General features: G+C 39.7%; 1 protein-coding gene across 15 annotated transcripts in view; it reads right to left on the minus strand.

Moving 5' to 3' along the window:
- FLRT2 (fibronectin leucine rich transmembrane protein 2) overlaps positions 1–15,004 on the minus strand; it is a 148,452-nt gene that overhangs the window by 72,472 nt on the left and 60,976 nt on the right. For 13 of the 15 annotated variants that reach the window (XM_006112041.4, XM_006112039.4, XM_075926755.1 and 10 more), the window contains one exon: positions 4,437–9,108. The exons of 1 other annotated variant lie outside the window; for it this stretch is intronic. In XM_006112041.4, coding sequence (XP_006112103.1) covers positions 6,699–8,684 — 1,986 coding nt within the window. In that variant the 5' untranslated portion in view covers positions 8,685–9,108 and the 3' untranslated portion in view covers positions 4,437–6,698. Of the gene's footprint in view, positions 1–4,436; positions 9,109–12,332; positions 12,355–15,004 lie in introns of those variants that run through there. One more of the 15 variants, XM_006112045.4, reaches the window with a different exon arrangement.

Here is a 15,004-nt window from a genome sequence, read left to right on the forward strand (position 1 = left end):
ACTAGGCATAGGCGTCAACATTTCACCTTTTGAGGGGATGCTCAAGCTCCCCTTTTCTCCATGCACCACTTCCACTCAACCCCTTCTCCCAAGCCTTGTACCCACCCTGTCTCTTCCTGCCCCTGCTTCACCCCTGCTCTACCTCTTCCTTGTGTGCACCATCCCTGCTCCTCCCTCTCCTTCCCACTGCAAATCAGCTGTTTGCAGTGTTCCAGAAGTTCTGGGAGGGAGGCAGAGGAGTTGGTAAGCTTGATGCTGCCAGCTTGCAGGAGGCATGAGAAGTGGGAGACAAAGGAAGGAGCTTGGTGCCAGTGAGTTCATTTTTCCCTTTGGATGCTCCAGCGTTGGAGCACCCATGGAGTGAGAACCAATTATACTACATATATAAGTGTCGCTGACTATCCACTAGCTGAATGTTGTTCTTCTTGAGTCTCAACCAGCAGTGCTTTTTGGGGGAAGAGGAATATTTCATTCATGGAAAATAGAGTAATGGATAAAAGGCAGTTAGGGACCAAAAGAATGATACATGCATTTATCCCATGGCTCTGTAATTTCTCACAAGGTGGTATGTCTAGACTACATGCCTCTGTCGCCAGAGGCATGTAAATGAGACTACCTGACATAGTCAATGAAGCCAGGATTTAAATATCCCTGGCTTCATTAAAATTAAAATGGCCACCACGCTGTGCTGGCTCAGCTGATCGTCGGCACAGCGTGGCAGTTGAGATGCGGATCGGTCGACGGGAACACCTTTGTCAACTGCTCCTGCAAACCTCATTTAATGAGGCATAAGGGAGTAGTCGACAAACGCGTTCCCTGTCGTCCGATACATATCTTGACTGCCGCACTGTGCCGACGATCAGCTGAGCGGGCACAGCATGGTGGCCATTTTTATTTTAATGAAGCCAGGGATATTTAAATCCTGGCTTCATTGTTTATGTCGGGTAGTCTAATTTACATGCCTCTGATGACAGAGGCATGTAGTCTAGACATACCCATGGATTGGATATCACCTTCACATACACACATAGGGTCTATGTATTTACACATACACTCACACACACATTATATGCAAACATTATGTTATATTGTTGTCTTTTTGAACAGTGATTCCCTATATTCATATCAAGATAAGAATGTGTCTATAGCAAAGATAATTATCTAGAAAATGACACCAAAAAGTAATTTTTATAGGGGCATAACTGTTTTGAACAGAAAGAAATAAAACAAGCAAGTCTCTAGGATTTAAAGAGAGAGCAGATGTATAGCAAAACATTTTTTTAAAATATACACAATTAAAATGTGGAATACTGATTTTTTTCAACTCCATTCCCTTTTAGATCAGAGATTAATGTCTGAATTTTAATGCATGTACTTATATAAACACAGCAGGATTTTATGTGTGTGTGTGTTTTTTAAATAAGTCTTTACTAAATAAGCCAACAAGGTAGTGTAGAATGGAGTTTTGAAGATAAACATGGCAGGTCTATGAAGATGGAAAATGAAGGCTTCAAAACACATGTATTCTCTTGTTAAAGATAAAATATATCAAACACAAAGAAGAATCAAATTTGCACATCTCAGTTAATAACAATGTTTTATAATTATTTTTCAATTAATATATTTGGTGTCACTATATCTGGGACCCAGTATTCATAACATTTTTCTGTGCCTTGTCTATAATTCAAGAGGATTAAACTCTAATGGGATGTGTTTCTTTACAGTCCCCAGTATAGTCAGTACTTGCTGCATCCCCTTTGTGCTAGGCTGCTGGGTGTGCTACTAGAAAGAACTGTCCTATTGAAGAGAAAACACAGTACCATGCTTGTGCAAAAACTTCACAAATAAATCTTTTACAAGCATTGCCTAACGTCTTCTGTGATGCAAACTGACCTATCCTGTAGATCTTAGGGAAGGATGTCAGTTTCAGCTTCCTAGAATTATCCTTTGTGTAAAAAAGGAGAACATCAGACAGGATTTGATAAAGCTCAGAGCTAGTTACTTTTGTTTTTGGCACTAATTTCTGTTTTGCTGTTTCATGCAGCTGGAAAATAAGTCATGAGTAAAACCATTATTCTCATATTCTGAAGTAAAATTTTAATGCCTCTGTTATAAGTTAGAGCAAAGAAATGCTAAAAACAAAGGTCTAGATGGAAATTAACCACTTCACTGTCAATAGCTGAGCCTGAAACTGCTATTTAGTGTCACTAATAAAGTGCCTTATTTAGTCCCCTGAAGGCTACACCAATTAAACATTAAATTTGGATTTCTTTGCTTTCAATATTAGGAGGGATTGTTTTCTCAGACAGAGGAACTTTCTCACTCTAATAAAAACTTAAAATGATTGGAAAAAAATAAAATAAAAAGTGAGCTGGTCCAGTAGCAAATGGAACTGTAGCATTAGCTACTTCATTGTCACATTTAATATCAGCTTCATTTCATGTATTTATTGTCCCACATGGAAAACTCCTAATTTATTGTCATCCAGGGGGAGCGCAGACCATAAATATTCTTACAAAGGAGTCATTTGACGGACTTCTCCATGAAAACCATGCTGTCAGTGATGTGTGACCACCAGGTGTTTCTGCTTTTATTCTGCTGCTACATGCTGTGAAGGTTTGTTACGTTGGCAGAGTATATGAAAATTTGGACTATTTTGAAAAAAAAAAGTCTTTGGAAAACAAACACAGTGAGTACAAATAACAGTTGTTGTGATGTTTTCATGATATTTAATTTACATCATTTCATTTCAACCCTTTTTTATTCCCTACAGTGATCTGTTCTATATAGTCACATATAGTGGATGACTCTATTGTAAACAATGGGTCAGCTTTTCATTCATGTGCAAGTTCAACTCCTGAGCACATAGACTCTAATGAATGTGTGCAACCCAGATCTATCTAAATAAGGAACAGCAAATTCACATTTCAGAGGTTCTGTTTGGGTTTTGTATGCACAGATTTGACCTTTTCTCCATGACGTATACTAGCTAATATAAATATGCACATTTTACACTAATTGAGGCACATCCTATAATAAGAAGCATTAATCTGTTTGGAATATACTCTGGACAAGATGAGAGCTTGTGATAGTAATTTAATATTAATTGTCCAATCACAAAAATAGCCTTGTCAACAATTATTTTTAGCTAATAGGTTTCCAGTCTTTTCAGGCACCTTACCAGATTCAGACATCAGTTAGTGTCTATCACCTGCTTAGAATCATAGATTCAAAAGGATCGCAAGAGTTATCTAGTCTAATCCAATGTCAAGATTCAGGATTTGTGGTATCTAAACCATCCAGGAAAGATGGCTATCCAGCCTCCTTTTGAAAACCTCTTAACAAAAATAATCTTATTCAACTATATGCTAAAATGGAACTTCAGCTGTTTGTATGACTGTGGAATCTAATTTGAAATAATCCAGACTCCATTGTGTTGAAGTGTGTTCAGCTTGATGAGAAATGGGTAAGAGAGTTGACAAAAATACTTCCAAAACACGTATCTAAACATTTGTTTGAATAAAATAGTGGGTTTGTGTAGCTAATACTCACACTTCTTTAAATTTGTCAGGGAAATTTAGTTCAAGTGGGGTTTATTTCAACATAATGTTCATGGAAAAGGAGTCCAATTAACACTCCATGCCAATACATTTGTACAAAGGTTCACTACCAGAAGCCCAAACTCTGTCATCTTTGAAATGTCTTGGATTCCCTCCTACTGTGTATAAAAGTTCCCCTCAACAGTCAGGGAACAGAATTAATGACATGTGACTTAGTTGGTCCAATCATGAACCATGAATAGTCCAAGATGTAGTCAAACTTAACAGTTTGCGAACAACTCCCAATCTGTATCACATTCATATGAGTATTCATTAAACAATTTTGAATTGCAAGAACAATAAAATCAACCATTCTGTGCATAGATAATTCAAAATTGGAAATAATGTGCTAAAGTCACTGAAGAAGCAATTGGGTGTGAATAATTCACCTAGCTCTAGTAACAATGATGTTTTGAGACCTAGAACAGCTGATTATAATTAAGGTAGAGAAAAGTTCTTGCGGTATTAGACATTGAACCATGAAATACCAGTACTGGTACACATACCAAGGACTGGGAACCACTATTAACTATATGAGATGGCTTTTCCAAACCAGACATAAAACTAGCTATGTCAGTGAAATTAAATATTACATCCACACCCAGAATGAATTCACTAACTCTACTTAATCTAAAATAAACTCTCATGTATATTGCATGCCACAGGTGTGTGCACATGCACATGTCTTGCTGCTCGTCATGTGGGCCCTTGGCAGCTAAAACATATGAAACAACAAAAAATATATAGTCTTCTCTCCATTATCTTGAGTAAATAGATCACATACTAGAAAAAAACACTTTGCATAGACGTTTCTACCTAAAATTACACAATTTGAGATCATATGGCAGCCTTTTATTCAGCAAAATTTCAGTGACTTTACTATTACAGTAGCCACACAGGTTGCCTAAAATACTGGTCATAGCCAGAGAAAATAGCAAATATACAGAATATAGAATGGAATTCCAAACTGGGATTATAAAACGCATGGGTGGGGACGGTTGTTCCTTAGATAATGATTGTACTCTGCTATCTATAACTAAAGATTGGATTAATCTCTGCAGTGCAGAAGAGAAATGTTTTCATGCCATTTTATAAGCTGCACACTTAGACTGCTGGGGTTCAGGGATGGGCATCATGAAATTGACAGAGGAAAGGACCACAGCTCTCTCCCCCAACATAAGAAACCATCATCATATAACCCCGAGTTTTTCAGAGTGATTTTGTTCAATCTTTAATTAAAAGATCACTTTTACTGTGACACCAACTTTTGCTGAACCTTTCTGTGGTCACCATAGCATGCATTCCCTCCTTCCATGGACAAATTTTAGAAAAACAAGCCCCGAGAGCTGTTTGCATAAGGGTTTTACTGATATCTGTGTGGTCTTCTTCCTCATTTTTGTGAACTTGTGCATGTTTCCTAGGCTCAGGAAAAAGAGTAAGCCAAAATAAGAGAGAGAGAGAGAGAGAGAGAGAAAGAAAGAAAGAAAGAAAGAAAGAAAGAAAGAAAGAAAGAAAGAAAGAAAGAAAGAAAGAAAGAAAGAAAGAAAGAAAGAAAGAAATCCACCACTGAGTTGGCGAGAGAACCCAAGCTTTTTGGCAAGCACAGGAGTCAGTGGAGTTGCTGGAACTTTATGTAACTTTCAGAGCAACTTCATGATTTTAGTAGGAGCAGGATGTTCCATAAAGTGTGTGTCAAACCCAGAGATACAGATTTGATTCCAACTGAGGAGCTGAATGCAGCATAAAGCAAAACCTATGCCCAAATACTACTTTTAAAGCACAGATCTTTGATGAAAAAAAGAGGGCAAAAGACTGAAGGGAGAATAAAAGGGAGAATAAAAGGGGCAATATGGACTAGTATCCATGCAAATCCCTTGAATCACCAAATGTTTAGTTAGTGCCCCTATGCATTTATTTAAAACAATAGGACATTGACGTGATTATTCCACTGAAATGAATTAAATTCATAGCTGGGCTTTCAAAAAACCCCCACCTTTTCTTGCTTGTCAGATAGTTTCTTCATACTCCTCTGTCCCAAACTTTATTCATACCTTTAAATCAATCTGGGTCTAATCCAAAATCCACAGCAATCATTGGAAGTTTTGCAATGGAATTTTGTATGAGGATTTCAATGATTTGGATGGGTACATTGCCATGAAGACATGGTAAATCCAATAAGATGTGGACATTCAATGGGTGTTCAGGACACACAGCATCTCACAGATTCAGGCCTTATCTAAACATGCTAGCTCTACAAAAATTGCTCTCTCTGGAAATGATGTGATCTGAGGAAAGCCACCTGGTAGGTTGTAAGTACCCTAATTTTCCATTAAAGTTGGTCAGAAAATGTTTCAGCCTTCTTAATTTTTAATGAAAAATACATAATCATGTATCTGATATTCTGGGACATTTTCTGACCAGATCTTGTGAAAAGGGAACACAGGGGACTCTGCATCTTGCAGAAAGGGTTTTCTTCTTTTTATGTCCATTTGCATTAGAAAAAAAAAACCTGAAACAGCCTCTGTGGTAGCACTTCAGAACTCCCACTTCTAGGTGGAACCAAGAAATACAGAAGCAGGTGAAAAAGATAGATGGGGAACAGAGTTACTCCAGCTTGTTTGAACTTCAGAAGTTCATTATGAGTTTGAGTGAGAGGGTTATATCTATTTTATCAGAACTGGCTTAGCCCATCCCTAGTGACCCTGTTTTAATGAACATTTATGTCCTGTACTACAGGACTGCTTAGGGACCCACATCCTGCAGACAGCTTCGACAGCAAAGTGGTTAATGTTTGAAGAATGAGTCTTTCTTTCCTTTGCCATGGCATTGGGTTCTTATTGTACAACCCTGTACAGTACTTTAGCAATTTTTTTTAAAGATTTAAAAAGCAAAGAGTTACAAAACCATTTGCAATTAACTTGAAATAGAAAAGATAGCACTTTTTTTAAATCCCATTATATAGTACACCGTATAAATTACAGAGTATTCAAATGCACAAATGCATCTGTGTAACATTTATCAAATGTAATTTTTGTGTGTGTGGATTTTTTTTCCAGAGTTTTTGCTCATAGTTCTATGCATCTCACTTTCCCCTAACTATCACGTATGACAGTGCTCCAGATCTGAAACACTGCTATTGCAGTATCGCATGTTGTTGGGGATGTGGCAATCTGTATAGTTAATGCCCCCATTTGGGGTATAAATGGGCTGCAGTCTGAAATCTCCTTTAAGGAGCTGATCGTTATTTAAGGAGACAATCTGGAAGCTGGTTTCCGTCATCTCCAGGATGGAGTTGTCCTTCTTGGTCCCTGCCTCACAGTAGTCATCTTTCCGCCGGCCCCGGTTGTATTTCCACTTCTGGGAGGTGTAGCGCCCCTTTTTATGCATGTGCCAGCAAAAGATGCTGAGCAGGACTACAAGCACAAATATCACTGCACCCCCAATCAAACCTGCCAGCAAAAAAGGGGAGCCCATATTCTGAGTAGTCGTCTGCTCATGGCTGGAGGCTGTGTTGCTGCCATTGTTTAAGTGGGAAGCCTTGGTTGTGGCTTCTGAGCAGACAGTGTCTTCTCCAGCTCGGTAATTATTAAAAGCATCCAGGGGAACCAAACAAATCCGATAGGTGGATTTGGGTTCAAGATTCAACAAGCTTAAGTGTTGTTTCTCACCGCTTACTATCCGTTCCTGAACAATTCCCCCTATCAGGCTGTGGCCCATTTTAACCCATGTGAGTTTGTATGCCATCACAGTAAAAAGGGACAGCCAGTGGACTTGGATGCAAGTGTCATTCACAAAATGAATGGAGAGTTGGATCCTTTCGGAAATGGGAGGTGTCACCCTTTCTCCACCCTCCTTGTCAGGCACAGTGGGGAGTGTGGATGTAGTGGGTGGGAAAGGACTATGTTTATCAGTTGGATTTGGAACTGATGAAGTGGGAGCCAGTGTGGTTGGCAAGGTGGTAGCAGGGGCTGGGGTGATAATTGGCAGACCAGGTGTAGTGGTAGGGCATGACAACATATTCATATTGAGCTCCCTTACAGCCATACCTCGGACCTGTTCTGGTCCCTGGCACATAAAGCCCCGAACATTGATGGAGGAGGGAATAAATTTGAGCCATTCAGTGACCCATTTAATACTGCAGTCACATAACCAGGGATTATTCCGCGCAGTAAGCTGCTTTAAGTTGTGAAGGTTATCAAAGACCCCTTTCACCAGCATCCGGAGCTGATTGTTGGAAATATCAAGCCGCTCCAGCTTGTGGAGGTTTGAAAAGGCTGAAAGTGGTATGTGGGTTATCTGGTTGTCCTGTAGGTAGAGCCTCAGCAGATGTGTACCTGGAAGATCAGGAGGAGGGTAGGATAGTGAATTCCGTACTATTGAGAATTCCTTGAGCTTGGTTAGGTGGCCAAAGGTACCCTCAGCTATACCTTTGTTGGTAAGGAGATTGCCATCCACAATAAGACGTTCCAAGCTCGTGAGATTCTGGAAGGCCATGTCTGAAATTATGGCAATTCGGTTTTCATCGACTCGTAATTCTTGTAAGTCCACTGGAAGGCCAACTGGTACACTGCTCAAGTGATTCTTAGATAAGAATAGAAGCTTGAGGCTGACAGCTTCCCGAAATGCTCCATCCTCAACCCCTACAGTAGAGATGGAGTTGTCATCTAAGTGCAGCTCTTCCAGTTTCAAGAGCTGAGCCAGGGCAGCCCGGGAAATGGTTTGAATGTTATTTTCCTGCAAATGGAGAACCCTGACATTCTTGGGCAGGTTCATGGGAAACTCATCCAATTGGTTGCCATACAGGTAAACCGTGTGCACAGACTGGACATTGTGCAGCTCTGCAGGGAATCCAGCATTATTAATTTGGTTATTGTGGAGGTAGAGTACGGTTACACCCTCCGGTATCCCAAGAGGCACTGAGGTCAAGCTTCGCTCATTACAGTAGACAAAGTTTCGGTCACATCGGCACACATTTGGGCAGGCCAGAGTTTTGGAGACCTGCATGAGGAGCCCCAGGGAAATTATAAGCCAGGAATTCAGGAAGGCAGCCCAGTCTTTGAACCACATTCTCGTCCACAGGCCCATTTTCAATGTGAAGAAATTAAATACCAAAGAAAGAGAAATAAAAACAATGAAAAAGCACACCTAGTGAAAACTCAGATTGTTGGAATCTGCTTGTATTTGTGTCCACTGATCAGATCAGAGGTCAAGTCCTGGAGGCTAACTGTGAAATAATCCTTTTATGATTGGCCGGCCTCCTGCTCTTCATAGGTAAGCCACAGTCTTATTAGCCAGGGTTACACACATTGCTGCCTTCTTCCATGTGTGCTGAAAGAAGCAATAGTTGTGTCTTTGAATGTTGGCAACAGGCAATTTAAAGCTACCAAGAATAGTCAGGGGAAAAGTTGGCTGGACCAGTAGTTCATTTCTCAGAAGCAAGGTAGTGGTGCACTTTGCTTTCTTTAGTCCCCAAAGTTTTCATTTTAGCTTGATGATGGCTCTGAGAAGCCTGTTGAAGAAAAGAAAGAAAGGAAACTGAATAACATGATATATTTAGTTGAGAACATCAGTGGAAAAATATTCTGTTCAAATATCATATTGCAGTATTTTGGAAATAGCTAATATTACCACAGACATATTCTAATAATAGATTCGATCCAAATCCCTTTCAGGTGTTGGAAGCTCTATGAAAATTAACCACTTCACTGTCAAAAGTTGACAATGAAACTGCTATGTCACTAATAAAGTGCATTATTCAGTCCCCTGAAGGTGACATTAATAACACATAGGCTGTGTCTACACTGGGCCACTTATTCCGGAAAATCAGCCGCTTTTCCGGAATAAGTTGCGAGCTGTCTACGCTGGTCCTTGAATTTCCGGAAAAGCAATGACGCTCTACTGTACAAAATCAGCCGCTATTCCGGAAAAACTATTCTGCTCCTGCTTGGGCATAAGTCCTTATTCCAGAACACTGTTCCAGAAAAGGGCCAGTGTAGACAGCCCAGTAGTGTTTTCCGGAAAAAAGCCCCGATCGCGAAAATGGCGATCGGGGCTCTTTTCCGGAAAAGTGTGTCTACATTGGCCACAGACGCTTTTCCAGAAAAAGGGCTTTTCCGGAAAAGCAGCCTGCCAATGTAGACACTCCTTTTCCGGAAAAACTGAAAACGGAATAGTATTCCGTTTTAAGCAGTTCCGGAAATTCATGCCAGTGTAGACACAGCCATTAAGAATTGGATTTCTTTGCTTATAGTATTAGGAGGGATTCTTTCCTCAGACAGAGGACTTTTCTCACTGAAAAACTGAGCTGATCCAATAGCAAATGGAACTGTAGTATTAGCTACTTCATTATTATATTTTATATCAGATTTGTTTTATCCCACAAAGTATTTGTTTATTGTCCCACAAAGAAAACGAATGTATTTTCAGCTGGGGGGGGGGGAAGTGGGGAGCACAGGACATGAATATTTTTATGAAGGAGTTATGGGTGGCCTCTTCAGTGCAAACCATACAGTTTAAAGATGCATGACCACCAGATATTTGTTTCTGCTTTTAAGCTACATGTTGTGAATGTTTGTTGCATTGACAGAATATATGCAAATAAGGACTAGTTTGCGAAGAAAAAAAGACTTTGAAAAACCAATGAAGTGACTACAAATAACAGTTGCCAAAATGCTTTAATGATATTTAATTTACATTGTTTCATTTCAACTTCTTTTTATTCTCTACAGTGATCTATTCGATATATTTACATGAGGCAAAAGGGTCTATTGTAAAAAAATGGATTAGACTTTCATTCATGTGCAAGTCCAAATCCCGAGCACACACACCCTAATTAATATGTGCAATCCATGCTTTCAGTGAGGTTTGGATCAGTTCCTAATATTTGCATATTACATTCTCAGATTATTGTCTTACCGTGTCTATTTAACATATTAAAACTCAAACTTTTTATTTTAAAAGGGTTAAGCATTTTATCCCTTTGAAAATAAATCTGAAATTAACTCTCCCCTTTGAATGAATAAGAATTATGTCATTGACATAAATGAGAAAGAGATCAACCTCTACTTACCAAATCACACTATATGCTTTTTTTCTTTTTCTTTTCTGATCTGTTCTGTTCCAATCTCTCCATATTTACATACACTTCCTTCTCTGCCCACTATCTTTTCACCTTAATGGATTATCAGCAGATCGTCTGAGTATTTTTACTAAAACTATCATCAGTGAAATTGTTAATAATATGGCACTCACACTGACACCATTAGATTTAAGAACTAATATTCCATTGACAGGAATAAGAGTTTACACCTATCAAAGTTATTATTTTCTGATATCAGCACAGAATCCGAAATGCAACATTATAGCAGTTCATATTTGAAGGGTTTTCTTTGCAACCATGAAAGTTAGACATTTGTTTTATTTAAAACAGAGGTTAGATTCTGCTATGTAGGTGTCTGACAGTGGGTAAATTCTAGTGCAAATTCCTTAGCTCCTGAATACATGAGATATTGAACATATGCTTTTATTCCCTGCTTGTTCCTCTTAATTTCTCTCTCCTTCTGGTATTATTTATTATTCAACTTTATTACTAAATTATTTAACTCTGTAAAGCAATTTGGAATAGAGTAGATATGAAAGATATTTCATGAGTACGGCCTTTCATTTTCTGTTTTTATTTTATTTTTACCAGGAATGTATCAATGTTTAATAACACCATAACAAAAACAGGTGAAAATCAATGCAAAAATATTAGGCTGTAGAGGAGCTCCAAAGGACATCCCCCTCCCCCGCAACAAGCTGCAGGATGGAAGAGGCCACTGGAGACTGTGGTAAGCCCCAAAAGCCCCGGTTCCCCCAGACCAGCTACAGGGCAGGGGGCAGTTAGAGGCCACAGAGTACCGCACAGCCCAACGGTCTGCAGGATGGAGAGTAAGGACCACTGCCCCAAGCAAGGACACCCTGGAGCAACTGCAAACTGGGGGGGGGGGGGGCAGCAGCAGGTTGCGGGGGAGGGTAAATGATAAAAAGTAGTATGAAAATCAGGGGGGGAAATAATACTTTTTGTAAAACCTGGTAGTTTTTCAGTAAAAATCAGTTAAAACTTAAAATGAAGGGCCTTATACACGAGGTAGAGTTGCCTCATTAAAACTGCAGTGTCCCTAAAAGTTAAGCCTCAGTACAGATGCCTTAAATCAGGGGTTGGGAATCTAAGTCTTGGGGGGGTGGATCCAGCCTGCAGAGAGACTCAGGGCTTTCAATCACAAGTGGGATGAGTTATTACTGGTCCTTCAGTCTCACAGCAAGTCTCTGAGCCTCAGTGCCTCCCTTCACCTGCAGGACTGGAGCATTACCATAGGTTCTTCCAACTGCCAGGGAAAATCTTGACCCTCAGCACCCCACTGTGGGGCTGGACTGTCAGTGCTGGCTTGCCACACTATGGAGGTTGGAGGGTGGTAAGACTCTAACCTCAGGGCCTTGCAGGGCTAGAGAATGAATGCCAGCTCGCCCCACTTTGGGGGGAAGTCCCAAGCTTGTAGGGAGCAAGTCAGTGAGTTGAGGGGTGGTGAGAGGGTGTGTTGTTTTTGGTTTTTTTGTTCGGTGCCAAGTCATTGAGGGTTTGGGGGTCAGAATGCTTCTCATTTGTGTGCGATCCCCGATTGATTTTTCTGTGGGTCAGTGGCTCCTGACTGAAAAGAGTTTCCCCACCCGTCTTAAATAATTTCATTACCTTACCGAACGTTGCTTAATGCAGTCTGAAATTCATGAAATGAATGCAAAACCTGAGGTGTCCTTGGTATTTTTCAGGATTTGTCCCAAAATACAATTGTTGGAAGAATGTCTCCTCAAAAAGAAAGATGAGCAATTACAATAGGCACTCAGATACTGAGGGGCACAGGAAAACCTAGCAGGATAAGGATAGCCTCTTTAAAAACCATAGTCACTTTTTAAATAGAACAGTAGCATCCATCTCTAAATGTAGTACAAAGAAAATTAATTCAGGAGCAAAAAGCATCTTACAGCTTAGACCTATGCTATCGCCATACAATGTACTGTATGCCCCAAATGCTGCCTTTGGAAACATTACAGCTTGGGAGTTTAGTAAATGTGTTTAGGAGCTGAGATATTATAGCCTTACAACAGGAAACTTTGTATTTGAAGATTATTGTGGTTATTTAGAAGGCTCATCAGGTACCAGCCCCTAGGCTAACACAGTCAGAGCTAAAAAGCAAATGCCAAATAGTCTCATAGCTTATTATTATGCATCCAAACGATAAATTTACCACATGTCTCTAGAGTATGCCATGTTCCTGGAGAAACAGAAAGATTAGCTAACCTGCTGCTCAAGGCTTTGCTCTCTTGCAGGCCTATTTAAGAAAAGAGTGGTTTCTTTTCACTTAGGCAAGATGACATGATGCTGTAGAGAAATTCTTAACAGGATTACATTTTAACATGAGTCTGAGTGTGACAATTTATCCTTCTTTAATATGGACAGCTTCTCATCTAGCTCAGGCTGTTCTGATCAATCAGGGCAATTTCTACATAAAACGATGAAGGCTCACAGAGCTTTTTCCAAAAGCTTCAGAGGGGTAGCCAAGTTAGTCTGTAACAGGAAAAACTTAAAAAACAACAAGTAGTCTAGTAGCACCTTAAAGGCTAACAAAACATGTAGATGGTATCATGAGCTTTGATGGGCACAACCCACTTCTTCAGAGGTATGTGTGAGATTATTGAGACCACACAGAGTGACAATGGCTCCCGCACTCCTATTCTGTGGTTGAAAGTAACCTGTGTGTGTCTAAAGGAGAGACCACAAAGGAGAGACCACAAAGTTACTAACAAGATTGGTCTTAATTCAGACCTGATATATGTTAGAGAGCTCATCTGAAGAGGGATTACCAGACAATCAGAGCTTCTGCCTCTGCAAGAGCCCAAAAGGGATCAAGGTCACACTGAAACTAAGTGTAACTGATATATAAGCCTTGTATTGGCCCGGAGCAAGTGGATGAATTTCAACCTCACTGAGGAAGCACACGAAGAAAGAGATTATAATTCCTACCTCCCTAACAAATGCAACATACACAATGCTGCTTATTAGATAATACACTTAGAAGATGTTCAATTGACTGGTTACTTAAGAATACCAGCACTGGCTGCACTCACAAAAAACTGGTGCTCTTGGGTTCATCTTTTTTTGTGGTTACACAGGTTTTGCCTTCATAAATCTTTTAAAAGTTTCCTGCAACATGTTTTCTTTGCTTTCAAATACTGTGGAAGTGACTCTGATTAATTCCAGGATCCTAAACTCCAGGGAGTGGTGGTTAATAAACTGAGACTATAAAACTCATAGTACAGAGGATAGGTATTGTCACTCAGTCAGTAACTACCACTGATTGAAGCAACAGCACAAGGATAAATTTAATCAGATATTTATGACTTCAGTGTGGACTATGATGTGATAGAAGAAAAGAATAGGAGAAAAGGTACAAATGAAAGTGTTTAAGGAAGGGAATTATTTTATCTCAGCGTCATGCTGCAGTTTTTATTAGTGCTAGATATGTATTTTGCAGCAGAACTCAGAGAATCCAATCCAAAGGGAAGTCCCATTATACTAGGAGCTGTACGATAGGTTTCTAACATGAATCTGAGAGTGACAATTTATCCTTCTTTAATATGGACAGTTTCCCATCTAGATCAGGCTGTCCTGATCAGTCAGGGCAATGATGAAAGGCTCACAGAATTTTTTCCAAGATTCTTGAGACCACACAGAGTGACAACAGATCTTGTATTCCTATTCTGTGACTGGAAATAACCTGTGTGTGTCAGGTTACATTGCTGAAAATGGTTAAAAAATAGGCAATCTGCTCGATTAAACAAAATAAGACTGAAGGGAATACAGTCATAGTTCACTACATGCAAAAGTGAACTCTAAGGCATTGGAAAAATTGAAGCATTTATTCTGTGGCTAATTTTCAAAACTGAAGGCTGGTAAACTACTAACAGATATGCACATGTTCTCCCATTTCTGTACTTTGGCCAGCAAGCAACCGTTGTCTCCGCATTCAGATCCTCTTATCCCAGCCAGATCCAAAGACCTTCTTTCATGATGCCTACAAGAAAATAGCTTACCATCTACTAGTAAACTGCTATGTATGGAGGTCAAATGTTGGCAGGGAGGGAAATCAAGAGATTCTTCACTGCTAAAGTTCAGCATTTTATTATAGCCAATTTCATACTTGGGGGGAAATGATTCATGAATTGCTAATGCTTGGGATTTGCAAAACTCACGGGCTGGAACTACATCTGAGGTTTGTTGTTGGAGAGAACTGTAGAGTAAGGGTGGGGAGAGGAGAATTGTGTATATTTAACTTAAAACAGAACCACAAGCAATAAAATAAATACATATG

The sequence above is a fragment of the Pelodiscus sinensis genome, chromosome 4 (genome assembly GCF_049634645.1).
Source record: "Pelodiscus sinensis isolate JC-2024 chromosome 4, ASM4963464v1, whole genome shotgun sequence".
Taxonomy (NCBI): Eukaryota; Metazoa; Chordata; order Testudines; family Trionychidae; genus Pelodiscus; species Pelodiscus sinensis.